General features: G+C 47.8%; 1 protein-coding gene across 2 annotated transcripts in view; it reads right to left on the bottom strand.

The window, feature by feature from the left end:
- Window positions 1–27547, bottom strand: part of EPHA6 (EPH receptor A6) — a 1356729-nt gene that overhangs the window by 334526 nt on the left and 994656 nt on the right. For both annotated transcript variants that reach the window (XM_075335125.1, XM_075335126.1), the window contains one exon: window positions 23960–24068. In XM_075335125.1, coding sequence (XP_075191240.1) covers window positions 23960–24068 — 109 coding nt within the window. The remainder of the gene's footprint in view (window positions 1–23959; window positions 24069–27547) is intronic.

The raw sequence follows: 27547 nt of genomic DNA, 5'->3' as shown, positions 1-27547 counted from the left end.
TGTCATTATCCATGAACATTTGGACACTATCTGCAAAGTGGGTTTCCAAATGTTTGACAACAGATCAGAGAAGCATGCGAGTGAAAACTTCCCGGTCCATTTGTCAGCGTTTCCGGACTGATAAGGACTTTCTCGATCAACTGGTCGCTATAGATGAGACCTGGATTTATTTGTATGACCCTGAAAACAAGAAGCAGTCAAAAGAGGAGAGGTACAGTGGTTCTCCTCGTCCAAAGAAGTTCAGGGTTCAAAAATCAGCCACTAAGGTGATGGCGTCTCTGTTCTGGAATAAGGAGGGAGTGCTGCTAGTGGACTACCTTCAAAAGGGTTCCACCATCAATGCAAGGTATTACATTGAACTTGTTGACCAATTGAAGACAGCTCTGAAGGCCAAAAGACGCAGCAAGCTGTCCAAAGGAATCTTGTTCCTGCAAGACAACGCCTCCACTCACACTGCAACCACAGCAAAACTGGCAGAACTGGGCTTCCAGTTAGTTGACCACCCACCTTATTCACCAGATCTAGCTCCCTCCGACTATCATCTGTTTCCAAACCTGAAGAAACATCTCAAGGGTACCAAATTTCACACCATTTCTGATGCCATGGCTGCTATGGATGCCTGGTTTGAGGCAGAACCGAAATCCTTCTTTTTGCTAGGCTTACAGAACTTCGAATACCAATGTAAGAAGTGTGTTGACATCAATGTGGAATAAATGTAAAGTTTCATCATCCTATCTCGTTTCTTTCTGGGTAAAGCCAAAGACTTATCAGCTGTCTCTCGTATATATATATATCTTCTCATTGTATTTCCATTATACTACTAATACTATTAATAACAATACTACTAATAATAATATACTAGTTTTTGCTTCTCTCCACTGATCCTTTAGAAAGATGTGGTATATCTGAGCTTATCATGCAGGAAAGTTGAGTTTGTCAACGCTGCCAGAAATGAATCCCAATAAGTCCATTTATGATCATTTCAAGTTGTGGGTATTTTCTAGTTGCAAAGTTATTCCCCATCTATGGGATAAGTAATAAGTTTCTGATTCCTGGAGGACCAACCATTAGGGCTCCAACTTATCCTGAGAACAAGGGCTCTTCCCCATGTGAATGCATCAGAGATTTAATACATTTTTATGACTTTTATTTTTCATAAAATTAATGATATTAGGCTTTACAATTCATACAAATATTTTGAAGCTTAGTCTATGTGTATATGGATTTTTTGACATTTTTTAAGTAGGTCCACTTAAAAAAAATATCCTAAAAATTTGCTTTAAAAACAATTGAAAGTCTCTTTCTATTCATTCCTGTTGTTAAAAAATTTTCTATTCAAAAGTTCAGTCTTTGGCTATGTGCACACGAGTCTTTTTGCTGAGTTTTTAGGAAACTGGGCAAAAACGATGTTTTTGAGAGAGAATTGAAGTGCTTCCGCTCCAAAAACTCCTAAAATAACGCAGTGTGGACATACTTTTCAGTCAAACTTTGTTTTTGAGGAGTTTTGTATTTTTGGGTTGAAGGATTTAGAAAGTTTATATTCAGTTTCTTCTCCAAAACCTTCTAAAAAACCTTAATGTTCACATAGCCAGTTTCTGCTTCAAATACTCCTTGAAAAACTCTTTGTGCACAAAGGCTAATATTGCCCTCAGGAAGCAAATGAACTATAAAAATAAGCTATATCCAAAAGTCTAAGAAATCAGATCTAACACACACATACACATATATACACCCAAATACACACACATTCACACAAGCACACATACACACATACACATACAGTATACTCACACAAGCACACATACACACACACACACATATACACACATTCATATACACACACACAAATATACATGCAAGCACACATACACACGCATACACACATACACACATATACACACAAGTACACATACACATATAAACACATACACATATGTGACGCCCTGGACTAGCCAGGTAGTCACAGGTAGACCCCCTACACAAACACCAGCCCCTAAAAAGGTGTAACCAGCCAACCTAAAAAACCCTGAGTCACCCCTCTCAGGTCTTGACATTCACACCCGGGGCAGAGGCGGGAAAAACACAAAAAAAATCAGTTGGGGAGGAGAGGAGAGTAGTAGCAGTGTGTCAACGTCTGTCAGGGATCTGGGTAGGAGCCCAGATACCCTTTGACCAGGAGGCAGATGGTGGTTGCTGCCAGCAGGAGCCAGGAAGACGGCTGGTGGAACCGTAAGGGATGGGGACAGGGTAGTGGCCCGCCAGTACCGAACCGGGGAGCTAACTGGAAACCGGAGCACCAGGAGGGGTACTCAGACCCAGAACAAGATCCAGAAGCCACTGGACCACGTCGAATTCACTGATTGAGGTCTGGACCTTAGGTCCTTTAACGTCCAAAGACCCGAAAGACAGCAACAGCCCACCGAGGGGGATAGAAAGCCACCGCACAGACAGAGAGATCCTACCGTCCAGCGCCTGCGGGCAAACGGGTTCCCCGACACACATAAAGCCGGGGAGCGGACTACCGTTGCTGAAGCATAGGCAGTCAAGTTCTACCACAGAGGTGCAGGAGAAAGGCGGGAACCACCAACCTGAGTAAGCGGCAAAGCGCAGCCGGCTGCGAGCACCGACCACCATCCTTTTGGTTTACCAGAGACTCTGGTGTATCTGTCGTAGTGAGTACAACAGTGCCCTCGGGCCACGCACCGCACCACACCATCTCGCCTGCACCTCACAACCACCGGGCCCCGGGACCGTCACCCCCTGCCCACGGAGGGGTCAACACCAGGCTGCATAACACCGTCCCCAGGAGCCTAGTTAATGGCAGCGGTGGTGTCCACATTCACCACAACCCGTGGGTGGCGTCACGAACTTACATCCCTAAACGCCACGGCCTTGGCCATGAACCTTCCCCACCGAAATCCCTACACGTAGCGCCAGCTTCCCTTCAGAGCGACGTGACCCCCGGGTTTGAGAGGAGCTCGAGCCACCCACCGACGAGCACGAATCCGAGCGGCTCGGCAGCCGGCCGAGCCCCAGGGCGGTACACATACATATACATACAAGAACACATACACGCACATATACACACAAGCACACATTAGATATATACACATACACACACAAGTACACATACACATATACATACACACATAAATTTACAATTTAATACTACAAGTATAGATAAAAACTATAGCATGATATATTGATCGCCAAAATAAAAGTAAAGGACATCCTGTCCTTCTGTGAATAAGCATATATGGGAAAAGACTCATTTTGCGGCCGTGTAATGAGCTGCGGCCTTGTCTCATGATATACATTTTTTATCCTCAAAGGAAAGCAAGGCGGATTCATGAATGTAAAAATGCCTAATGTAGCCTCATCACATGTGATTAGCTGCGACATGCTACAGGTCCTCCAGTCTGTGCTCTGAGGAGAATGAAGACATAAGAATTTTCCCAGCTCACTATAAATATTGAAGGAATTATAGCTAATTGGATTCTGAGGAAATGGTAATGAAACACTAGATGTTATCTGCACCATTAAAGGTGCATTGACTCTAACAAACATCTGCTAAAATCCACTACCTACCTCATAATTACTCATTCTCTCTGCTTCATGACTATTTATTCAGCGCACAGTATTAGGATGAGGATCATTTCATTCGCATAGTTAACGTGCTCCATGCATCTATTGGAAGCGGCCATTCTATGTGCAGGACCCGTGTACAAGAAAATGGAGCGTGCACCGTCATGTGACACAGCGGAGATAAATCATGGAAAAAACAGCACCTGATACCCAGGATGGACCGGATTCCTATAATATAAGCTGTGTCAGCATCACAGCATCTGGCTCATGTCACTCATCCTAAAATTGTTTGGGCAAGAAACTACTGAAAAAGTCTTGTGAACTTACACTTTAAAGTTGTTGTCTTAGGACTATTTTATCTTACTTTTGGGCCTTTGACCTAACAGGCATGTTGTTGCTAACTACCTGCCTGTTCTGCCCGACACAGATATGTGCAGGCCCAAAGTAGCCACAGTTTTCTCTTACCGACGATTCTGCATCTTCTGACAGAGCAGCAGCTTCTCTTTTACTCAGCTCTGTTCATATGGCGCTGTCACCATGACATCAGCAGTAACGACCCATCAACAGAGCAGGCCAGAAGAGGAAGAGCAGCTCTGTTCACATGAAGCAGAAGAATCTCTAGCAGAAGCGTTATGTGACCGCTCTGAACTGGGTAGATGTCACGAGTCTGTCACAGTCGACAGACAACCCTGTGCCATCCAACTTTAGAGGTTCACCGCATTTGGCTGCACAAACTGCTCCTTGATATTCCATGCTTTCCTATGTGGTGTGAATGGAGTTTTTTGTGTCTTCTCTGTTAGGGTTTACTCTTTCTCCTTTAGGACCCTTCCAAAATATTTTCCTTTCAGCTGCTAATCATTATCCCTCACCCTTTACTCTTTACATACCTGCATTTCCCTTTGGTATGTTGCTGGTGATAGAGTTAAGTTTTTGTACGATCCTGATTGCAAGCAGTCGGCTTCTAATCATCTGGAAAAATGTTGTTGCATGTTGTTGTTATTCTCCCTAAGCGGTGCTTCACACACAGCGAGATCGCTGCTGAATCACGTTTTTTGTGACGCAGCAGTGACCTCATTAGCGATCTCGCTGTGTGTGACACTGAGCAGCGATCTGGTCCCTGCTGCGAGATTGCTGCTCATTATACACAGCCCTGGTTCGTTTTTTTATTGTTGCTCTCCCGCTGTGACACACAGATCGCTGTGTGTGACAGCGAGAGAGTGACGAAATGAAGCGAGCAGAGAGCAGCAGCCGGGATCTGGCAGCTGCGGTAAGCTGTAACCAGGGTAAACATCGGGTAACCAAGGTGGTTAGCTGATATTTACCTTCGTTACCAGCCTCCACCGCTCTCATGCTGCCTGTGCTGCCGGCTCCTGCTCTCTGCACATGTAGCTGCAGTACACATTGGGTTAATTAACCCGATGTGTACTGTAGCTAGGAGAGCAGGGAGCCAGCGCTAAGCAGTGTGCGCGGCTCCCTGCTCTCTGCACATGTAGCGACGTTATGATCACTGCTGTGTCTGCTGTGTTTGACAGCTAAGCAGCGATCATAACAGCGACATACAAGGTCGCTGTTGCGTCACAGAAATTGGTGACGTAACAGCGACGTCGTTGTCGCTGTCGCTTAGTGTGAACCCAGCCTAAGTCATCTTGGAGATGAGTTGTTTGTTTGCTTTTTCCCTATTTGTTTTCCCTGTGTGTTCTTTAGCACTTAGTGGGGTTGATTAGTGGTCATTCTGCCTGTACATTACCTAGGGCCCAGTTCAGGGTTAGCCAGGGCCAGGTATCCTGCTCGGTGCATAGGTGCAGAACCTATCTAGGGATGCTGGGTGCCAGCGGTAGGTTTTATCAGGGGTGACCATCTCCCCCACCCCTAAACACAGAGTTTTCCTCTTCTCATTCCTCCCTTTTTGCCATTTGCTCTGTATTTTCCCATATCTAGTGGGACAGTAGAACAGGCCGGTAGTGAGCAACTTCTTGACTTTAAGCCTGTTTTAAGCCCATTGTTAAAAAATAAAATTGTTACAGAAAACCCCTTTAATCCTGCACAATCCACAGTGAGCAAGTGCAGATATAGGGGTGACAGAAGAAGGTAAGAAGAGCATCTTTTATAACTAATAGAAGGTAAAGCATGAATATATTCTGTAAAGAAAAGAATAGGGTCTGAGGAAAAATGGTAAAAGGGGAGAACGTATACCACATGTACTAGTAAATGTGACAGGCTTGCGAAAGATCAATCCTTTTCTTGCATGAAAAAAACAAATAACTTACTAACTTACAAAGCTTCTCCTGTTCATTGCAATGTTAATCACAGGGCTGTATACTGAGGCCACAAGTACTCATAGAAGTGTCTGGGAAATATTGATCCATGATGCCGAGACTTTTTTTTTTTCAGGCACATGGTCCACAAAAAAATACGGACGCGTGAACAGCTTTACAGATTATTATGGGTATGAATTCAATCTGTGGTTTTCATGTGAAAATTGATGTCTGAATGAAACCTAAATCTGTAAACAATGGAAAGTAACCTGACTGTCTGGGGTAGCACATTCTAGAGAACTGATGCAGCATGAGAAAAGTCTTGGGAACGGGAGTGGGCAGGTTTATATAAGATGTTAGGTAAAAAAATGACAAACAAACCTGTATCATGACACATCTTCCATTCATGCATCACCTGAAACCTTTAAATGCCCTCAATGATTGTGCAATATATATCAAATAATCTATACATCCCGCTCTACCTTGTGAGATTGGGGCCTTTTCTACACCATTTTTGGGACCCGTACCACTGATTTTACTTTTTGAAATTCATACCATGATTTCCAATCGCTTCATAGTTATAACGTGACCTAAAACACCTCAATTCCTTCGGAGAATATAGAGGATTTTCAATATTTCAAACTTATAGGATCAATATGAATGTATTCAGTCAAGTTGTCGAGAGAATTCAATGCCTATTTGAAAAACCTGACAGCTCACTCACCTCTGTACATAACAAATAGTAAGTGACTGGGTTATTAGTATGAGGAGGAAGATCAGAGGAACTGAAAACAATCAATCAAAGTAAACATATGGCAATCCTGATAGACCATCACGGTCCACTCCTTGCCACTAGCCAATCATTATAACGCCGGCTATTTAATCCCTGGTCTATTCTGTAAACAATGTGAGCTACAAAAAAAAACCTTTGTAATACTGGAAAGTTTGAAGCCTTCCATATATTCTAAGCAGTTATTTTCTATAAACGAGGTTTTATCCCTAAGCTATTATCCACCTCCATGACTTGTATGGATTCCGAGGTCAAAGGGTGAAAATATGTCTTTAAGTCATTTATAGCCAGTGCCTATCTTAGCGTAGATGTAAATTATGCCATTTAGACATACTGTACCTGTCGAGTTTTTCAAACAGAAGACACTTCACAAAAATTAGATTTGACATTTAGATTGAGTTTTTCCGTAAGTGTCTCTTTGGCCACATTTTGTTCAGGCTTTTTTTTTACTTAAATGCATAAAAATTAAGAGGCTTCCAAGCCCCCTGAAGAATGAACCGGTCACTTTTTTTAACCACTTTGTGATTTTGGAAACCTAAAGTAGTTACAGTTGAAACCAGAAGTTCGCATACACTATCTAAAAAGACACATATGCATATTTTTCTCACTATCTGACATGAAATAAGAATAAACCTCTCCCATTTATGGGTCTTCCAAATGGACAATGACCCAAAGCATACTGCCAAACTGGTTACAAAGTGGCTTAAGGATAAATGCTTTGGAGTGGCCATCACAAATCCTTGATCTCAATCCTATTGAAAATTTATGGGCAAAGCTGAAAAGGCCGTGCGAGCTTGACGACTTACAAACATGGCTCCGTTACACCAGTTCTGTCAGGAGGAATGGGCTCAAATTCCTACCAACTGTTGTGAGAAGCTTGTGGAAGGATATCCAAAATGTTTGAACCAAGTTATACAGTGCAAGGTCAATGGTACCAAATACTAATGAAATGTATGTAAACTTTTGATTTTGCAGAAAGTAATAAAAATGCATTAAACATTCTCATTATTCTGGCATTGGGCAAATATAAATAATTTTGGTTTCTAATTGACCTAAAACAGGAAAGGTTTATCTGATTTAATGTCAGATTGTGATGAAAACATACAGATGTGTCTTTATAGATAGTGTATGTAAACTTCTGGTTTTATCTGTAAAAGAAGCTTTAAAGATTGAACATATGAAGATCAAGTTGCTTCTTGCAATACAAATTCAATACATCCCCACAACATTCTAGAGAAACCCTTCACATTCTAACCGCTGGGTGGCTATAGACACTTAAGCCCCGATTTACCAAGACCTGCAATGCTCACGCAAGTCTTGATAAGGAGGCATATTACACTCAGAGGCACCTAATTAAGAGGCGCACATCTCTTATTGAATCCGACATATCTTATAAGTGGCTTGTGCCTTCACATGGTTAGCTATAATTATTACTCCGCATCTTGCCATAAGTTAGATAAGTGGACGTCATCACTCTCCTTTACAGCTAATGTGAAGCCCCACAGGTGTTGTGTCGGTGCATTACCTTCAGGGACTCCACTCGGCTGGATCTTGTCACAGGTAGGAAATCTTCTATTTGTCGTGACGCCACTCTCAGAATTGCGGTCAGTGGGGACCGCCACTGCAGGTTAAGGGATGCCTGGGGCTGATGGTGGGTGCAGTCGGGTGTAGTAGCCTCCTGAGAGTGAGGCAAGCCCCAGGGCCCTGTGCAGGTGTGTAGAACCACAAGGCGCAGAATAACTCCACACAAGCAGGATGTCTTTCAGGGGTTTTACTCACTTCAGATGGCAGGGTGAGTAACCCGGGCGTAGCTGGGATGAACCAGGCTGGAACCAGGTATCCTTCAGGCTGACTTATGATGGTGACTACCGACTCGCCTTCCTTAGCCCTTGGTGGTTTGGGGTAACCCCGACTTTTAGTCCCTATGGGGGTCACCCAGGGAAGTTGCTGAAGCCTCTCTCCCCTTCAGTTGCCGTTTGCTTGTCGCCTGGACCAGATCACTCCAGCTGCTTGCCTCCTGTGAACTATGGGCCCTAACTGTGGCTACGTGGCTGCGGCTTTTGGGTGTTGTGGTGTGGGATTTGAGGGCCCCACACCGGCAGGTTTAGCAAGGAAAGGTGGATCTATCCCCGCTCCGGGATCTGCCGCCCGTTTGGGCCTGGTACTCCCTAGCAGTCTCCTTACTTCCCACTCCGTGCTCTCTCTTTAGCTGGAGATGGGTTTCGGGTAGCACTCCTAGGTGACCGTTCTCCCCCGTCGGTAGCCACTGCGCGGACGCTGTCAGACTGCAACAGCCCCAGGGGTCTGCTCTCCTCGGAGCTCCCTGGACTCTGCACTGAACCGGCTCACTGCTCCTCCTCTCCTGTTCTTGCCTACGCCACCTAGCAACCAGGCTCTCTTACCACACCCCTTGAGTGGAGATGGAGGCTTTTGGCCCCCTCCACTATTCCAGTGGAGGTGAAGGCTTTTCCCCCTCCTGGGATCCCCAGGGGTCCTCCCAAAGGTACATGTGTGAGACCTGATCACTATGCGCCTGTGTAGTCACACCTCGGTCAGCCTTCTGGATTACCTGTATTGTACTGTCCCCAGCATGGGTGCAGTACTCAGTGGTGCCTGACTAGGTCAGGGGCGCCACATTCCCCCTTAGTTATCACCAGCACGTCCTCGGGCTGCAAGACAACATTTTAAAATGCATAAAACATTAAAACATGTAAAACATTTAAAACCACCAGGTACCATACATCACCACCCTCCACCCACAAGTCCGTTAACCCACCCAACCCCTTTCAGGAGGCAGGTCACCGGTCCTTTTGGTAACCAGGTCTGGGCCATCTACTTCCCCAGACCTTTCCTCCAATCTGCCTCTCCCATTGGCCGCGCCTTCAGCCACTTCTGGCAGGATGTAGAGGCGGCTTTCATGGTCTGGTGGTCTTCAGGGCATACCTGGCCTGGTGAAGCCGCGCCTTCAGCCACTTCTGGCAGGATCCAGAGGCGGCCTTCACAGTTGGTGCTGACCAGGTACCCTCTTTGTGGTGGAGAGCCAGGCCCCATAAACAGGCATGCTCTCTGGTTGCAGGTAAGCCAAGGCTCTATATACGGACGTGCTCCCTGGTTGCAGACGAGCCAAGCCCCTAAACAGGCTGACTCTGGTGGTGGTGGTGCCCTCTGGTGTAACTATTTACACTGCGAGAGTTTGTGGCTATAGCCAGTTCATAGCCTTAAGGTTCATTTCTCACATTAGTTTATGTGGGCACATTGCTTAAACTTGAAAACGTTGCAAAACTTCAAACTTGTCAAACTGGGAACTTCTATGCTTCTTTCTGTACTTTATGTGGATTCCTCCTCACCAGGGCTTGGGCCTGTAGGGCTGCGGCACCTGTTGGTTTCTCGATCTCTTTCTTCGTCTGTGGTAGTCTCATCAGTGGGTTCTTTGTCTGTTCTTTCTCTGTCTTTCCTTTCTTCTTCCGTGTCTGTTTCTTTAGGACATGGTGTTACATCGAGAGCATACCAGCCTCTTTCGCCTTGATGCATGGTAAACTGCACTGTGTCTCCCATTCTTAGGTTTCTTCCAGGATGTCCTCTGGGCAAATGAGCTCTCACGTCTCTTCTGTTGACAAAAATGCCTTCCTTCATACCAGGTGCAACTATAAAGCCGTATCCTGATTTTAGGCTGAAATCTTCTACTACTCCTCGACAAAGGGGTCCTCTGACCTGGGCTTTGGCTCTTCTCAGGAACCGTTTCTCCTCTAGGTCTCTGGCCGTTATTTCATCTCTCTGCTCTGGAGATTGTGGTGCAGGGAAAGACTGGGTTCTGCTACGGCGCCGTGTCTTGCGGACTGGATTCTGCGAGGTACAGCTTACAAGCTCCCAGGTGAGGCTTTTGGGTAGATCTTCTTCAGCAGACGGTGTTAGGTCTTCCTCATCCCAGCGGGAATATGGCAACATCTCCGGCTCTGGGTATGGATCCAGTGCAGATGGCTCTGGAGTCAGCTTCTCAGCTTCCTGGCCTCCCCTCCCCCTTAGTTCTGCTGAGCACTCCGGTGGTGGCAGTGCTGGGGATGGGTGCTCTTCAGCCGGCCCAGGCGGGGATCTCTTTGGCATGGTTGCTGCAGGAGTCGTCTTGGGGGTATGCGGAGGGAGCATGTACCGGTCCACCATCTCCTGTGGGAACTTGGCCTCCAGGTCAGCCTTCAGCTGCCAGTATGCGGGGTCCTCACCTACCAGGGACTTCCTAGCAGGGACTTCCTTAGACTGGGGAGCGGTGTCTGCTCTGGCCTTGCAGGCCGGGGTAAACAATGGTACGTCTGTCTTGTCTTGGCGGGCCGCGCCCGATATGGCGGCGGCCTGGTCTTGGCGGGCCGCGCCCTGTATGGCGGCGGCCTGGTCTTGGCGGGCCGCGCCTGGCATGGCGGCGGCCTGGATGGGCGTTTCTGGCGCAGCTTGGATCGGCGTCGCAGCTGCGATGGGGTCTTTGCAGGCTGGGCTGGGCGTCGCTGCAGCGATCTGGGCTTGGCGGGCCGCACCTGACGGGGCTGCGGCCTGGTTCAGCACCTCACTTGCGGCGCGGACGAGCGTTGCGGCTGCGGTAGGGTCTCGGCGGGCCGGGCCTAGCATGGCGGCGGCCTGGGTCAGCGTCACACCTGCGGCGCGGATGAGGGTCGCGGTGGCAGCCGGTTCTCTGCGGGCCGGACTGGGCGTCGCTGCAGGGACCGGGTCTTGGTGGGCCGAGCAGGGCATCGCTGCGGCGGCCTGAGCTTGGCGGGCTGCACCTGGCGTGGCTGCGGCCTGCTTCAGCGTCGCCGCGCCGGACGCCTCTTCAGGGACCGCGGACGTGGCAGCAGGGGTCGGGGCACTCGCGCTGGCAGGGGCATCACTGGACTCACCCATCGGTGGCAGCATCGGGGTCTGAGTCGTCACCGCCCGGTCTGGCACTCGGCGCGCGGCTCTCTCTTCATAGGCCTGAACCGCCGCGGTCATTCCCAGGAACTCCGCACGTCCCTCTCTGATCAGCCTTCCGACCCTGGCCTCCAGTTGATCGCAGAACTCGGCGAGCTCCCGACACCACCAGGCAGCGGAGCCTGGCTCTGGGTCTCTGCATTCAGACGCCATTTTCTCTAACAACAAGCTGCTGGCTTCTTTTCCGTTCTGCCGTCTCTGGACGCTTCCGCTCTCTTCACAAGCGAGGTCAGAACTCTGCAGGGGATCTCTGGGTAGCCACACCTCTTCGTGGGCGGTAACTTCTCCCAGCGCGGGCTGCTGTTGTTTTTCAGCGCGCTTTTCATGGTGGCAATATGGCGGCGCTTCCAATTTTTCAAGCGGACCGCCCAGGCACATGGTCACCTGTCTGAACAGGTCTAGTCCTTATCCTGTTCGTGACGCCAGATGTGAAGCCCCACAGGTGTTGTGTCGGTGCATTACCTTCAGGGACTCCACTCGGCTGGATCTTGTCACAGGTAGGAAATCTTCTATTTGTCGTGACGCCACTCTCAGAATTGCGGTCAGTGGGGACCGCCACTGCAGGTTAAGGGATGCCTGGGGCTGATGGTGGGTGCAGTCGGGTGTAGTAGCCTCCTGAGAGTGAGGCAAGCCCCAGGGCCCTGTGCAGGTGTGTAGAACCACAAGGCGCAGAATAACTCCACACAAGCAGGATGTCTTTCAGGGGTTTTACTCACTTCAGATGGCAGGGTGAGTAACCCGGGCGTAGCTGGGATGAACCAGGCTGGAACCAGGTATCCTTCAGGCTGACTTATGATGGTGACTACCGACTCGCCTTCCTTAGCCCTTGGTGGTTTGGGGTAACCCCGACTTTTAGTCCCTATGGGGGTCACCCAGGGAAGTTGCTGAAGCCTCTCTCCCCTTCAGTTGCCGTTTGCTTGTCGCCTGGACCAGATCACTCCAGCTGCTTGCCTCCTGTGAACTATGGGCCCTAACTGTGGCTACGTGGCTGCGGCTTTTGGGTGTTGTGGTGTGGGCTTTGAGGGCCCCACACCGGCAGGTTTAGCAAGGAAAGGTGGATCTATCCCCGCTCCGGGATCTGCCGCCCGTTTGGGCCTGGTACTCCCTAGCAGTCTCCTTACTTCCCACTCCGTGCTCTCTCTTTAGCTGGAGATGGGTTTCGGGTAGCACTCCTAGGTGACCGTTCTCCCCCGTCGGTAGCCACTGCGCGGACGCTGTCAGACTGCAACAGCCCCAGGGGTCTGCTCTCCTCGGAGCTCCCTGGACTCTGCACTGAACCGGCTCACTGCTCCTCCTCTCCTGTTCTTGCCTACGCCACCTAGCAACCAGGCTCTCTTACCACACCCCTTGAGTGGAGATGGAGGCTTTTGGCCCCCTCCACTATTCCAGTGGAGGTGAAGGCTTTTCCCCCTCCTGGGATCCCCAGGGGTCCTCCCAAAGGTACATGTGTGAGACCTGATCACTATGCGCCTGTGTAGTCACACCTCGGTCAGCCTTCTGGATTACCTGTACTGTACTGTCCCCAGCATGGGTGCAGTACTCAGTGGTGCCTGACTAGGTCAGGGGCGCCACACTAATCCTGCCCCAACTCTACTTATGTTGGTGGAGTTGGCTGAACCTGTCAAGTAAATGCCAAAAATCACAACATTTTGGTGCAACCTCTCCTTATATCTGACTTTTACACTTTGATGAATCAAGGCCATATAGCATAAACCACTCCTGACAGAGTAACACTAAGTCATGTTTTCATCCTGTAAATTATATTATGATTTATGATTGCAATACTAATTATACTTCTAAACTGTTCTTCTCAAAACAAAGTGCCTCCAAAAACAAGCAACTTTACAATTATCCTGTTTTTTAGAAAATCCTCTACTTTCTTGAAGTTTTAATTCTATAGTTTACTGTTCAATGCCTACATTACCAGCACTGGTGTTCGATTCCCTTGGCAAGGAACACAGCCCTTCCAAATCTATGTGCCCTCGATCCACAGAGTTATAGATGCAGTGTGTCTTCTCCTGGGAGATGTGAGTGTTCTTTGCAGGAGAGTGCGCACAATCCCGGTTCTGTGCACAGCGGACTTTCGCTGTTTTCTCCTCAAGAACACTCATGTCTCCGCAAGCATAAATTGATATACAGTGGCTCAGGAAAGCACGCCACAGGTGCGTTTACGCTGTGGAAAAAAGAAGCATAGTGGGAAGAAGATTTCTTAATTCCCATCCACTGTGCTTGTACTGTATAACTGTCATGGGTGTGTCACTGGTGACAGACAGTCATGTGGTTTCTGGCAATAGAATATCACAGCATTTGGCTGCGCAAAATGCTGCCTGACTTTATAGTGTTCCTGCTGTTAGTATTCATCGTAATAGGTAGCTTTGCTACTGGATTTTCATCTCTTCCCCTTTTCGACCCAAAAGGAGCTCGCCTTCCACCCAGCTGCTGATTACAAATACTCTCTTGGTACTTAAATACTCCATTCTTCCCTGGACTGGTGCTGGTGATATTATTCAGATCATTCTAGCTCTGGTTGCAAGCAGGTGGTTTGTACTCATCTGTAGTATCCTTGCTGAAGCTTTGCTAAACTCCTGCCTGAGTCATCTGTGGATAAGTAGTTCATGCATTTTCCTCTGTGTGTCCTCCTTGTGTCTTCCTTTAGCATTTAGTGGGGTTGACAAAGACATGCCACCCATTCCCTATTTAGGGTCCAGCACCAGGGATACCTCGGATCAGGTATCTGACTCGGCACATGGGTGCGGAACCTATCTAGTGTGGTGAAAAACCCCAGGGATAAGCAGTAGGTTTGGTCAGGGGTTACCATCTCCCCCTTCCCTAGACGCAGGGTTCCCCTTCCCTTACCTTTTGCCATTTGCTTGGTACTTCCCTGTAACTAGCATGACAACGGCACAGCATTTAGGACGCAGGGAAAACAAGCTGCATTCAAAATGCTGTGGAGATCGATGGTGGGAACGTACCCTACAGACTGTATATCAAAACCACCAGGTGTCACTAATAGACACATATAGCATAAACCTCTCCCAACAGAGTATCACAGTTTATTTTTTTAAAGCTGGTCACATCACTCCAAGAAGAGACATAAGAAGGGACACATCTGTAAATTGTCATAAGGGGAGCAGAAAACGTTTTGTGCTTCACAATTCCAATTTCTTCCGATACAGGATATGTGGCGCCCTGGCCTAGCCAGGTCGTCACAGATAACATTCAAACACCCCCACCCCCATTAGACAGGGGACCAGCCAAACAAAAACCCTTGTTGCCTCCCTCCAGTGTCTGATGTCCACACCAGGTGGGGCGGACCAAGCGGTTGGCCCCACCCACCGAGGAATTCACAGGCCTGGAGGCGGGAAAAGTGACAGAGTTGGGAGTTTGAAGGGAGAGGAGCAAGCACTTGGGTGTCTGGGTTTGTGGCCCAGGCACTGACAGCAAGGTTGGCAGACGGTGGTGGCTGTCTGCAGGAGTGGTGGAGCAACGCGGAACCGTAGGACCGGGGTCAGGCATTGGCCTGCCGGTACCGACCGGGGAGTGAAGTGAAGCCAGCACACACAGGCAGGGCCATCAGACCCCGACCAGGCTTGAAGCCGCCGTCAATAGTCAGATCCGAATGTGACTGGAACCCCAGGAGTTTCACAACACTCCGTGAGGGTATACAGCTACTGCTTAAGGCTAGAGACCCAAGGGCCAGCGCCTGCGGGCAAACGGGCTCCTCCGGTACCCATACACCGGGGAGCGGACTACCGTTGGGAATCCATAGTAGTCAGAAGGAGAACATCAAGGTGCAGGGAAAGACAGCCACCATCACCTGTCCGGGGAGAAACACTGCAGCCGGCTGCGGGAGCCGTCCATCCAGCCATTTGGTTTACCGAGGACTTTGTACCTTTCTTGCTGAGTGAGTACACCCGTGCCATCCGGCACCGCACCATGCTGTCCCTGCAACCCTGCACCTCACCAACCCTGCCTCCCCGTCACATCATCATCGGGCCCTGGGGCCACCGACCCCTACCCACGGAGGGGGAAAACAACATCCCAGCTGCTCCCTACCATCGCTCCCGGGATCCCCGTCACCAGCAGCGGTGGTGCCCATCTTCACCACGACCCGTGGGTGGCGTCACAGACTAAATCCCCCAAACCAACCACTCCTTTCACTCACGGGCGAGGAGTGCCGCTCAAGTCCCCGGATCCGGCCCACCACTCGAGCCACCGAGCAGCCATCGCAGCAGCGCCGGACCCGAGCGTTAGCGAGCGCAGCGCAGTGGCGTCCTCCCCGCCCGCGACAGATAGAGGCTATACAAAGTCTTTATCGAGTATGACATTTTTTTTATTAATGGCTGCCCTGCTACATTTGACAATGCTTCTCTTCATTCTAGAATGAAGCTGTAAACGGAGGTTTGATTTGACATTTTCGGAGCTCGCAGGCAGAAAGCTGGTAGGTCCTGTATACCAGCGGCACTTTGTACTAGTAATGTCACAAGGTAGAATATATTGACCCGGTCACTGCTTGAGATAAACACATAAGAATTGATCCTTATTGAAATAAAGGATGCCCTGCCTCCGCTGCCCTCGGGCTTACGACATGTGGCCTGATACTTGGCTAGGAATAATTTAAGTGTCGCAGAAGACTTTCCCCCCCGGAGCACGCAATTTATAGATGTGCTGTAACTGCACGACAGTCAATAATATCTGCTCCCTGTCTACACTCACTTAGTATTCCACCCATGGAGCAATTCCATTTTTAATTGCACTGACCAGAGACGATGTATCAGTGGACTAAAACTGCTACTTCTCCAGTTCTAATGAGATTGCCGAATGTAAAGTACATTCCGACGAGATAAAAAAAAATATTAATTATTAAAAAATCATTAGAAGTCATTGCACAATATGCAGGTTAATTAGTAAGATTAAAACTCAGACGTCACGCGTTTCAACCTTAAACTTGTTGAATGCCCTTTTAGCTAGAAAAAGGAATGTGGCCGCGCTTCTGCTTTGGTCCTCTTACAGAGAATATGCTTTTCTTTTACAATCAATGGCTGACATTTTCTAAAAGAGAAATACTACTTCTTGTAAATGAGTTTCTTGCTAATCATTTCAGGCACTTATTTTTGGTAATTAGTATGCTAAGCAAGAAATAACAGTCTGCTAATTAAATCATCATGCAGGCACTTCACCTTTGACAAAAGCAGAATGAAATTATGAACACGAAGGCAGCGGAGTGAAGACTGAGGAAATAGGCAACCGAGAAAGGAGTACGAGGTTTGACTTTGGAAAAGTCACAAACGTTACTTTCTATAATGGGTGTAATGCATTGTATAAAGAGTACGGGGTTAGGAGGGTCCTCCAGAAGAAGAGAGGACCCTGCCGGGATCTAAGGCTCAGCCACAACGATGAGCTGAGCAGAAGACAACCTCATGTGGAGGTCATTCCCACATGGGTCTATTTCTATTGGGTTGATCCATAACATAACCATTGATAACCATTTGGACCTTGCTGATGAGATGCCATTGGCGGACTGGTTCTGTATTGACAGAGGTTGGACCCTGAGAATAATATCTTCTGAGGGGGCCCTCTGTTTGACATTCAGAGACACTAATAGTGGGGATTTAGGCTAGTTTCACACTTGCGTTGAACGGCATCCGTTGCATATAATGGCACAATGGATGCAACGGATCGTACAAAACGACGGAAAGCTTTTTTTTTTTTTATTTATTCTTTTTTTTAATTTTTAACAGTTTTACCGGCAGCAGACTATTGTGAACGATCAGCTGATCACCCGGCGGCCGGGCACTCACCTGAGAGCTCTCACATGCCGGCGGCCAGGCGTTCAGCTGAGAGCTCTCACATGCCGGCGTCTGGGCGCTCAGCTGAAAGCTCTCCCATGTCGGCAGCCAGGCTCTCAGCTGAGCGCTTTCACATGCCGGCGGCCAGGAGCTCAGCTGAGAGCTCTCACATGCCGGTGGCCGGGTGCTCAGCTGGAGCTCTCACATGCCGGCGGCCGGGCGCTTAGCTGAGAGCTCTCACATGCCGGCGGCCGGGCGCTCAGCTGAGCGCTCTCACATGCCGGCGGCCGGGCGCTCAGCTGAGAGCTCTCACATGCCGGCGGCCGGGCGTTCAGCTGAACGTTCGGCCATCGAGAGACAAAATAAAGTTTCTGAGATAAAAAAAAAAAAAAAAAGATGAGCATGCGCAGTGAAAAATAGAGGATTCCGCCGCTCAAAAAACGTTGCATGCTGCATTCCTTCTGCCTGGCAGACGCAACACGGTGTCAGCCAGCGGAAGCAACGCAGGTACTTTTTGCACAATCCGTCATCTATACAAGTCTATGGGAAACAGCGGAATCCGTTAACGGATTCCGCTGTTTTCCAACAGGTCGGATTGTGACGGAAGGAAAAAAACGCAAGTGTGAAAGTACCCTTAGGTGTCCTCTTTACCGATCATCAGACATTTATGACACATTCTAACAGACACATCATAAATCACTATGGTATTAATTAGACATGAGCAGATCGCTTCACACAACCAGGTCCACAGTGCAGGTCAGTGGTCTATGACCATGGGCAGGAACTTTGCTAATTTCCTGAGCTTCCAGGTTCTAGGATTTGGATTTTTTGCCTGCCTGTCACGGGTGACAGTCATTTGGTTTCTGGCAATAGAAGGTCACAGCATTTGGCTGTGCAAAATGCTCTCTGACTTTCTATTGTTCCTGCTGCTAGTATTCATTGTACTAGGTAGCTTTCCTGCTGGGTTTTCATCTCATCCTCTTTTGGACCCATTGGGGCGCTTTTTCCATCCAGCTACTGACTATCAGTATTACCCTTGTGCTTAAATACTCCCATCTTCCCTGGACTTGTGCTGGCAATATTATTCAATTAATCACGTTCTAGTTGCAAGCAGGTGGCTTGTACTCATCTGTTTTGTATTGTTATGAAACTATGCTGAAGTTCTACCTTAGTCATCTGTGGATAAGTAATTCATGCATTTCCCCCCTGTGCGTCCTCCTTGTGTCTTCTCTAGTGTTTAGTGGGGTTGACAAAGAGCCTATACAATCTGTTCCTTATTTGGGGTCCAGCATTAGTATGCCTAGGGTCAGGTATCCAGCTCAGCACATAGGTATGGAACCTATCTAGGGTAGTGAGGGACCCCAGGGACCAGTGGTAGGTTTGGTGAGGGGTCACCATCTCCCCTTAGATGCAGGGTTACCCTTCTCTTCCCTTTTGTTATTTGCTTGGTACTGCCCTGTACCTAGTATGACACTGGCATGATGTAATTTATGCAGCGTACAGGTGTGGCCTTGCCAGCCCAGCTAAACATAAGTTGAACCTGAGATCCCATAGGATCAGAAAATTCATGTATTTACTGTCCACGGCCAGAGAGCACTGACTTGGACTGTGGACTGGGATTGCGGGAAGCAATCCGCTCATCTTTAGTATTAAGCTTCTTTAAATCCCAATGCTACAAACTTGCCTTTCACTTTTACAAGAACTATAGCACCAATGTGCAGAGCTTTACTAAAGTTATCAGTAAGATAATTTTGATGCAATTTGGTGTTGCAATCACAATGTAGATATTAGAAGACTTATTGGGAACCTGGCAAGTCCCCAACACCCTCCAACCCACCAGCAATTGTAGAGTTAATAATAAATACCCTGCTTAACCAGCCCTTTATACTGTCTGACACCTAAATACGTTTTTAAAAAAGTCTTTATAAATTCTGCTTTTATTATGCTAGTTAAACTTTGGACTAGTCAATGAGGTGTTTATTCACCCAGACTAGTCGGCCCTCTCGACATGATATCACCCCCCTGTGTGTATGATAACATGATTTGCAAGAGGCGGTATCATCTCCAGGTATCTGCAAATATTGTGCACGCACGAAGCCTATGTTCTACAATATCACTTTGCATTTGAAGCCAGGTGTATGCTTCCCAGCTTCATAAAGGCGTACTGCGCATGTCTGGAAGTGAAGATACTGTCACTTCTGGACATGCGCAGTGCACCTCTGAAGCCAGGAAGTGTATCTGTCGCGGGCGGAGGAGGGGACGCCACGCTCTCCCACTGCTCGGGTCCGGCTGCCGCTGCGGCTGCTGCAGCTGCTCGGTGGCTCGAGCGATGGGCCGGATCCCGGGGACTCGAGCGGCGCTCCTCGCCCGAGAGTGAAAGGGGATTGGGTTTTGGGATAGTTTATTGTCCGTGACGCCACCCACGATTGTGGTGATTAAGTGGACACCACCGCGGCTCTGTCTGGGGAGCCCGGGAGTGATGGTATGGAGCAGCCAGTTGTTGATTTGCCCCTCCGTGGGTAGGGGTTTTGGTGATCCCGGGGCCCAGTGATGGGGTTGTTTGGTGGACAGGCGGGTATGGGGCCTGTAGAGGTGCAGGGGCGCAGGGGCAGCGCTGTGCCGCACGGCACGGAGGTACTCACTCAGCCAGTAAACACGACACAGTTCCCGGTAAACAAACGGCTGGTTGGACGGGTCCCTCGGACGGTTACGGTGCTGCGGTTCCCTGCAGTTAGCGGTGACGGTCTCTTCCTGCACCTATGTAAAGTCTCTTGGTAGCGATGGGTTCCCACCGGATACCCGCTCCCCGGCTTGGATATGGGCCGGAGGAGCCCCTCTCTTGCCCGCAGGCGCTGGCCCTGGGAAACTGGTGCCTTGGCGGTGGCGGTGTCTCCCCTTAACGGTCGGACTGTTGCCTTCAATCGGGACTTGGTTGTTAGGAGACAGAGGTCCCCTTCACTGACGGATTTGGCAAATTATGGCGACTCCTTGCCTTGCCGGGATCCGAAAGGCCCCTGCCCTGGTGCTGACTGTTCTTCGTATACTGCTCCGGTACCGCCGGGTCACCACCCGTCCGCGGTCCTTCCAGCAACCTCCAAGCAGTCCCCCTGCAGACTATCACCGCCGTCTGCTGACCTTGCTGTCTCAGTCCAGGGCACACACCCGGACCAACTTCAGGCTTTCTTAACTGTTCCTTTTTACTTCTTCACTCAAGCTCCTCTCCTTTGCTCCTCTACCACTTCACTTCCTTCTACTTTTCACTTCCTAAACTCATCTCGCTTCCTCTCACTTTCACTTCCCTCACTTGACTGCCTGGTTCTTCCCGCCTCCAGGGCTGTGAACTCCTCGGTGGGTGGAGCCAACCGCCTGGCCCACCCCCTGGTGTGGACATCAGCCCCTGGAGGAAGGCAACAAGGATTTTAGGTTAGCTTAGATGTACCTGCCGGGAATGTGGGGTGCATGTGGTGTTGTGACCTGTGACCCCTGGCTTGCCCAGGGCGTCACATATCTAATGATCTTAGTACATGCGCAGGATTTCAGAGAGCTGGCAATGACGCCCTCAGGGGTGTGAAACATGCATAGAGGGCCAACTAGTCTGGGGAAACATACACACCACTCATGGGTTGCTTTTTTGATTTCTATATTAGACATGAAAGGAGTTGTCTTAGGTAAACATATTGATAAGCAATATGTAATATTGGCCATCAATATCAGACTGGTGTGGGTCTGACATTTGACACCCGAACTGAACACCTGAAATTGGCTTTAGCAGTGACTGGATGGTAACATTGTACATAACATTGCTTTGCAAATTGTTTAGTAGCCATTCCCGAGTACTGTAGATAAGATCCTTTTTAAATGAATGGGCGATAAGGTGCAGAGGTATGACCTGAGAGGGGTCAAGAACTCTGTCCCAAGGCTTTTGGGGATAGAGTGATGATGACCATTTAAGCATAGTGCTTTCAATTAACTTCCTTAGGTTTTTATTTTTTTTAACTCTTAGGCCCGTTTCACACGTCAGTGAAAAACACAGACGTTTTTCACTGGCGTGTAAAACACGCACATGTCCCTGCGTGTGCCGAAAATCACGGCACACGTGGGTTGTCTAAGTGCAATCCGGGCTCCGTTCTCCGTGGCCCGTGATTGCACTTAGAGATTCACTCACCTGCGCCCACTCCCGCTGTCCATGGTGCTGAATCCTCCCGCGACGCAGCATCCGGCCGGCGGTGACCCCTGCAGGAGCTGCTTCCGGGTCGGCTGTGTTGCGCATAATGAATATGCGCGACAGTAATCAGCCGGCACAGAAGGAGCAGGGAGAACGGGCTGCAGAGGACATCGCTGGACGCCGGGTGAGTTAAAATGTTTATTATTTTAAAAGCACGTTTTTTTCTGGCACGTGTTTCACGGACCACACCACTGCGTGGTCCGTGGAACATCAGTGATGCCAGAAAAAAATGAACATGTCTCCGTGCAGCAATCACGCACACGCGGGTACGCCGCACGGAGACACGTGCAGTGACAAATCACTGACGTGTGAGCAGACCCATTCATTAGAATGGGTCTGCGTATGTCAGTGATTCTGGTACGTTTAAAAAAAAGCACAAACGTACCAGAATCACTGACGTGTGAAAGGGGCCTTATACAAATAAATGGAAGTTCCCATGGTACGTCAGCTGTGATCTCAGGTGAACCCACCTCAGGTGAACTGATTAACCTCACCTCAGGTGAACGCATTGAAGTCAAATCAGCTGAGTTCATTGAGTTCACCTGAGGTCCCAGCCTTTGGGAACCCCTGTTGTGACTTCAGGTGAGCTAACTGAACTCAATGTCGGATTACTGTATTAGGAGATGTGTGCATGTTGAGTATTTGGTTGCAGACATTTCTGCACCAAATCTGCATCTCTTGACAGAAAAATGCACCAAAACTGCATGAGGTTTTGATGTGGTTTCTGTGAGATTTTCTGCTAGTAGATGCAGATTTGGTGCAGAAATGTCTGCAACCAAATACTCAATGTGTGCATATCTCCCAATCCGGTAATTTGGCATTGACTTCAATGAGTTCACCAGAGGTGAAGTCAATTAGTTCAATGCGTTCACCTGAGGTTGATTCACCTGATGTCACAGTGTAGCGTGGGAACTGCCAGCTGTGACCTGTCACTTTTCCAAATGTGCGCACTGAAACCACAGATGTAACAGAGCCGGGATCACCGCTGGATGTCATGGTGTGGATTACGTTAGACCTGCAGGGGTGTTTTGGGGGGTTTTTAAATTGGAGAAAGAGGTTTTTTTTAAAATAAACGATTTTTCTCTGTGTTATGTTTTTATTTCTTCTTACTTACATGAGTAAAATAGGGGGGTCTCATAGACGACTACCCATTACTAAACCAGGGCTTCGTGGCAGTTATGATTTTTTGACAAATCACAGCTGTCATTAACCCCTGATATTACCCAGATTGCCAACGCATTAGGACAACTGAGATGAGTTGAATAAGTGCCAGGATTGGCGCATCTAATGGATGAGGGAATTCTTGGGGTGACTGCGGCCTGTTATTTTTAGGGTGGGGAGGGCCCAATAACTAGGGCATCCCTAGCACGAGAATGCTAACCCCCAGCTGTCCACTTTATTTTGGCTAAGTATCAAAAGTGGGTGAGACTCACAATATCTTTTTAATTATTTATTTAAATAATTTTTTAAAAACACATGGGGTCCCTCATATCTTGACACACAGCCAAGATAACGCATACAGCTGGGGGCTACAGCCTCCAGCTGTCTGCTTTATCTGTGCTGGGTATCAAAATACAGGGGACCCTATGTCATTTATTCAAATTATTTATTTCTTTTTACATTTCATTTCAGGGACCCACACAGCTAATGTGACTGCAATCACAGATACTGTCACAGAAAGTGGGCAGAGGAAGCAGGACTGCACGAATCACACACACTGTTACAGAGGAATATTCATAAGGGTTCTTGATCGGACCTGAAAGCAGTGTGACAGTCATGGGGAAACTCAGTAAGTATAATTCTCCTGCTTTAATGCCTGTAATACTCTGACAACATAATTCCCAGAAACCAAGAGTCAGAAATGCATCCAGGTATCTTCCTTATGCTGACACCATTCAGTTTCAACACCTTTCCATCCATTGCAGCGTGTTTACACTCCTCCCAGACCTAGTTTCAAGGTCCTCTAGAAAATTATTTGAGTTTCCCATTGACTTGCATTAGGTTCGTTATTCGGTATGAATAAACAAATTATAGAAATTATTTGGTATGACGAATCCAAACCCGAATATTTGACTATTTACCCCTCTATAATAATGAATAAACTTTATTTAGATAAAACTGGAAAACCCCTTCAATGCAATTTTTTGGACTGAACATTTAGGTAATCACTAGAAATTCACTAATCAATTCTTCTTTCCCTGTTGAGTGCTCTTCAATCATAAGTTATGTTTCCGGATAATCTCAGTCATCATAAATAATTGTATGTTATTGAAACAAATGAATAAATGTATTAAAAATGTTAAAATGAGTCACAATACTAAAAAACAGTAACTATCATATTGTGTAGAGATCAGCTTACCGGCCAGTGATGAGGAAGAACAGAGTGAGTATGACCAAGAGGGTAAATCCTCCGACAGCAGCGGTGGCAATTACCAGAATTTGCCCTTGTTCTGCCGCCATATCAGAAGCTGAAAGAAGCAAAACACATAGTACTAAATATTCATGTCACATACAGTAGATTATCAAGAAGGTTAAAATATGAAAAGGACATAAACATGACGAAAAAAATCTTTTATCCACTTCACTTACATACGAATTAAGTACAATAGATTAAGTGGGAGAGAAAACTGTAGTAGACAGGTCTGCTGATATTTCACTAGAGTCCTGCGGGAGGTTTCTGTATCTTATAAAGCTGCTCTATATTTGGTTCATACTTTGGCAATGTTATACTATGGTTCAGTCTCTGCTGAACATTTCTTTTCACAATAGTAGTGACAATAGAGATATGAGGAATGTCGCCAAACCCAATGATTTTATTGAGCTTTGCAGACAGTATCTCAAACTTGGCAGATATTTGGTAAAATGGGATCAGGCATGTTGAGTTTCAACATGTCTGAGTCTTAAGGGGGCTTTACATGCTGCGACATCGCTAGCGTTTGCTAGCGATAGCACCCGCCCCCGTCGTACGTGCGACATTTGGTGCTCGCTGCCGTAGCGAACATTATCGCTACGGCAGCATCACATGCACATACCTTGTCATTGACGTCGCTGTGACCGCCGAACAATCCCTCCTTCAAGGGGGAGGTGTGTTCGGCATCATAGCGACGTCACTGCGGCGTCACTAAGCAGCCGTCCAATAGAAGCGCAGGGGCGGAGATGAGCGGGACGTAACATCTCGCCCACCTCCTTCCTTCCGCATTGCCGGTGGACGCAGGTAAGGAGATATTCATCCTTCCTGTGGTGTCACACACAGCGATATGTGGTGCCGCAGAAACGACGAACAACATCGTACTTGTGGCAGCAGCGATATTAAGGAAATGAGCGACGTGTCAACGATCACCGTTTTTAAATGATTTTTCGATCGTTGATCGTCGCTCCTAGGTTTTACACGCTGCGATTTCACTAACGGCGCCGGATGTGCGTCACTAACGACGTGACCCCGACGATATATCATTAACGATGTCGCAACGTGTAAAGCCCCCTTTAGTTCCTGCTACAAATAAGCTACTGGTAGGCTATGTGCGCATGTTCAGCATTTGGTGCAGGAATTTTCCGCATCATATCTGCACCTTCTGGCAGAAGACCGCACCAAAAAATATATCCGTTTTTGTGCCATGCATTCTTCTTCATGAAGTCAATGGGTGGAAGAGCTAAAAAAGCACATTAAAAAACACCAAGAGTTGACACGCTGCAGATTATTTTCTGCACCAAATCTGCAAGGAAAATATAAGCAACATGTGCAGAGAACTTCAGAATTCTCCTTTACTTTGCCGGTGTAGGAGGTGGTCGGATCCCTCCACTCCTACTGAATGTGTGTTATATATAAAATATTTTATTACTGGAGAAATATTGTACAGTATTTTGTTATATAAAGCGTAAGTTGTTATATGTGATAAAATATATAATTCCTTAGGAATGTGAAGTATGGGAGTATGAGCCAATAGATATTGGAATAATGTGGAAGATTTTAAGCTAAGATTTAGTATAACTTAGGGAACAAATGTGCAGGAGGGGGTGTAAGTGGTAGATAGATAGTGGGTTAGCAATAGGAAGAGCGTTAGGCGCAGGTCTCAGCAGACACCAGAGTGAGGAGTGACAGACAGTGAGTAGCCAGACAGGCCAGAAAGGAAGTTCAGTTCTGCAGAAAGGTTCCTGGGGCTAACGAGCTCTGTTTAAGCGTCCGCCTGGGAATCAGGAGGTCTCTTCTATTGTGTCCTAATAACACGGGTAGCTGCGGAGTCAAGTGACGGGGAAGCACAGAAGTCAGACTGTGCCATTGGAGGGCTGTTACCTAGAGCGAATGCTAGACAGCAAGGTACCCCATGGAACAGCGGCAGCAGAATGGGAATGGAGAAGGGAAGTGGCCATGTCTATACATGAGCTGCCTGCCTTGAAGACTGCTAACCAAATAAAACGTTTGTGGTTGAGATGTAAAGAAACTGCATTTGTGATGTGTTATCCAACTACGTCTCCGACAGTAACTGGTGACAGGCTGGTGGATGTGCCGCAGAAGACGCAAGTAAAGGGGGCTTTACACGCAACGACATATCTAACGATATGTCGCTGGGGTCACGGAATTCGTGACGCACATCCGGCGTCGTTAGCAATGTTGTTGCATGTAACAGTTACGAGCGAGTGTTAAAGATCAAAAATACTCACCTATTCGTTGATCGTTGACACGTCGTTCATTTTCAAAATCTCGTTGGTCGTTGTGGACGTAGGTTGTTCGTCGTTCCTGAGGCAGCGCACATTGCTACGTGTGACACCCCGGGAACGACAAACAACAGCTTACCTGCGTCCTCTGGCAACAAGGTGGGTGTGTCGTTAATGCGGCTGGTCTCCGCCCCTCCGCTTCAATTGGTCGGCCGCTGTGTGACGTCGCTGTGATGGCGCACGACCCTCCCCCTTAACAAAGAGGTTGTTCGCCTCCCACAGCGACGTCGCTAGGAAGGTAAGTCCGTGTGACGGGTGTTAGCGATATTGTGCGCCACGGGCAGCGATTTTCCCGTGACACACAAACGACGGGGGCAGGTGCTTTCACGATCGACATCGCTAGCAATGTCACTGCGTGTAAAGCAGCCTTAAGTGTTGCTCTCCCCAGACAGGACAGAGCACATGCACAACACCAGATTGAGAAAGGACAGTGTAGCCCTCCCCCTTTCACTGGCATAGCTTGCATTAAGATAGGCATGCAGGTTTGTGACAAATCTGCACCAAATCTGCATAATAAATGCATAAAAAACGCACTGTGTGCACAACTTTAGAGGAGTTGGTTTAAATAGACAGAGTACTGTGCGGAAAACGTGATCTCAATCACTCCAAACTACTGGACATTAGGCATCTCCCTTTTCGACAACTTGTTGACCACTGCCTGTTGTCAAGTTTAATCCATTACTAGCAGAAATGACACAGAAATGGATTACAGGCAGTGGGGCTGAGGCTTTATTTTTTGCTCCTGCTCTCCTGTGTGTCAAACTGCATATAAACATAACTGAAGGCCCTGTCACACAGAGAGATAAATCTTTGGCAGATCTGTGGTTGCAGTGAAATTGTGGACAATCAGTGCCAGGTTTGTGGCTGTGTACAAATGGAACAATATGTCCATGATTTCACTGCAACCACAGATCTGCCAAAGATTTATCTCTGTGTGTGACGGGGCCTTGAGACAAGTTTTTAGTTTCATGGAGGCAAGCCATTTTCAATAACAAGAGTAATGTATACTGGGAATGGAGGGAACTGCAGTTGCAGCACCTATAGTGCTGGCGAAGAAGAACCAAGCACAACAAAAGAGTGATAAAAAGTTACAGAGGATGAGAATTTGGACAGTTCCTGGATAAATTAGACTGGTATCACTTGTACTGAAGTGTCATTTTTTTTCATTACTTATCCGATCTGGCAAATATTTTTTTTCAAACTACACTTTAAGTTTCTTAGACTTATTATTTTT

The sequence above is a fragment of the Anomaloglossus baeobatrachus genome, chromosome 2, assembly GCF_048569485.1.
Source record: "Anomaloglossus baeobatrachus isolate aAnoBae1 chromosome 2, aAnoBae1.hap1, whole genome shotgun sequence".
Lineage (NCBI taxonomy): Eukaryota > Metazoa > Chordata > Amphibia > Anura > Aromobatidae > Anomaloglossus > Anomaloglossus baeobatrachus.
The sequence above is the reverse complement of the archived record's forward strand: the minus strand, read 5'-3'. Positions and strand labels throughout refer to the sequence as shown.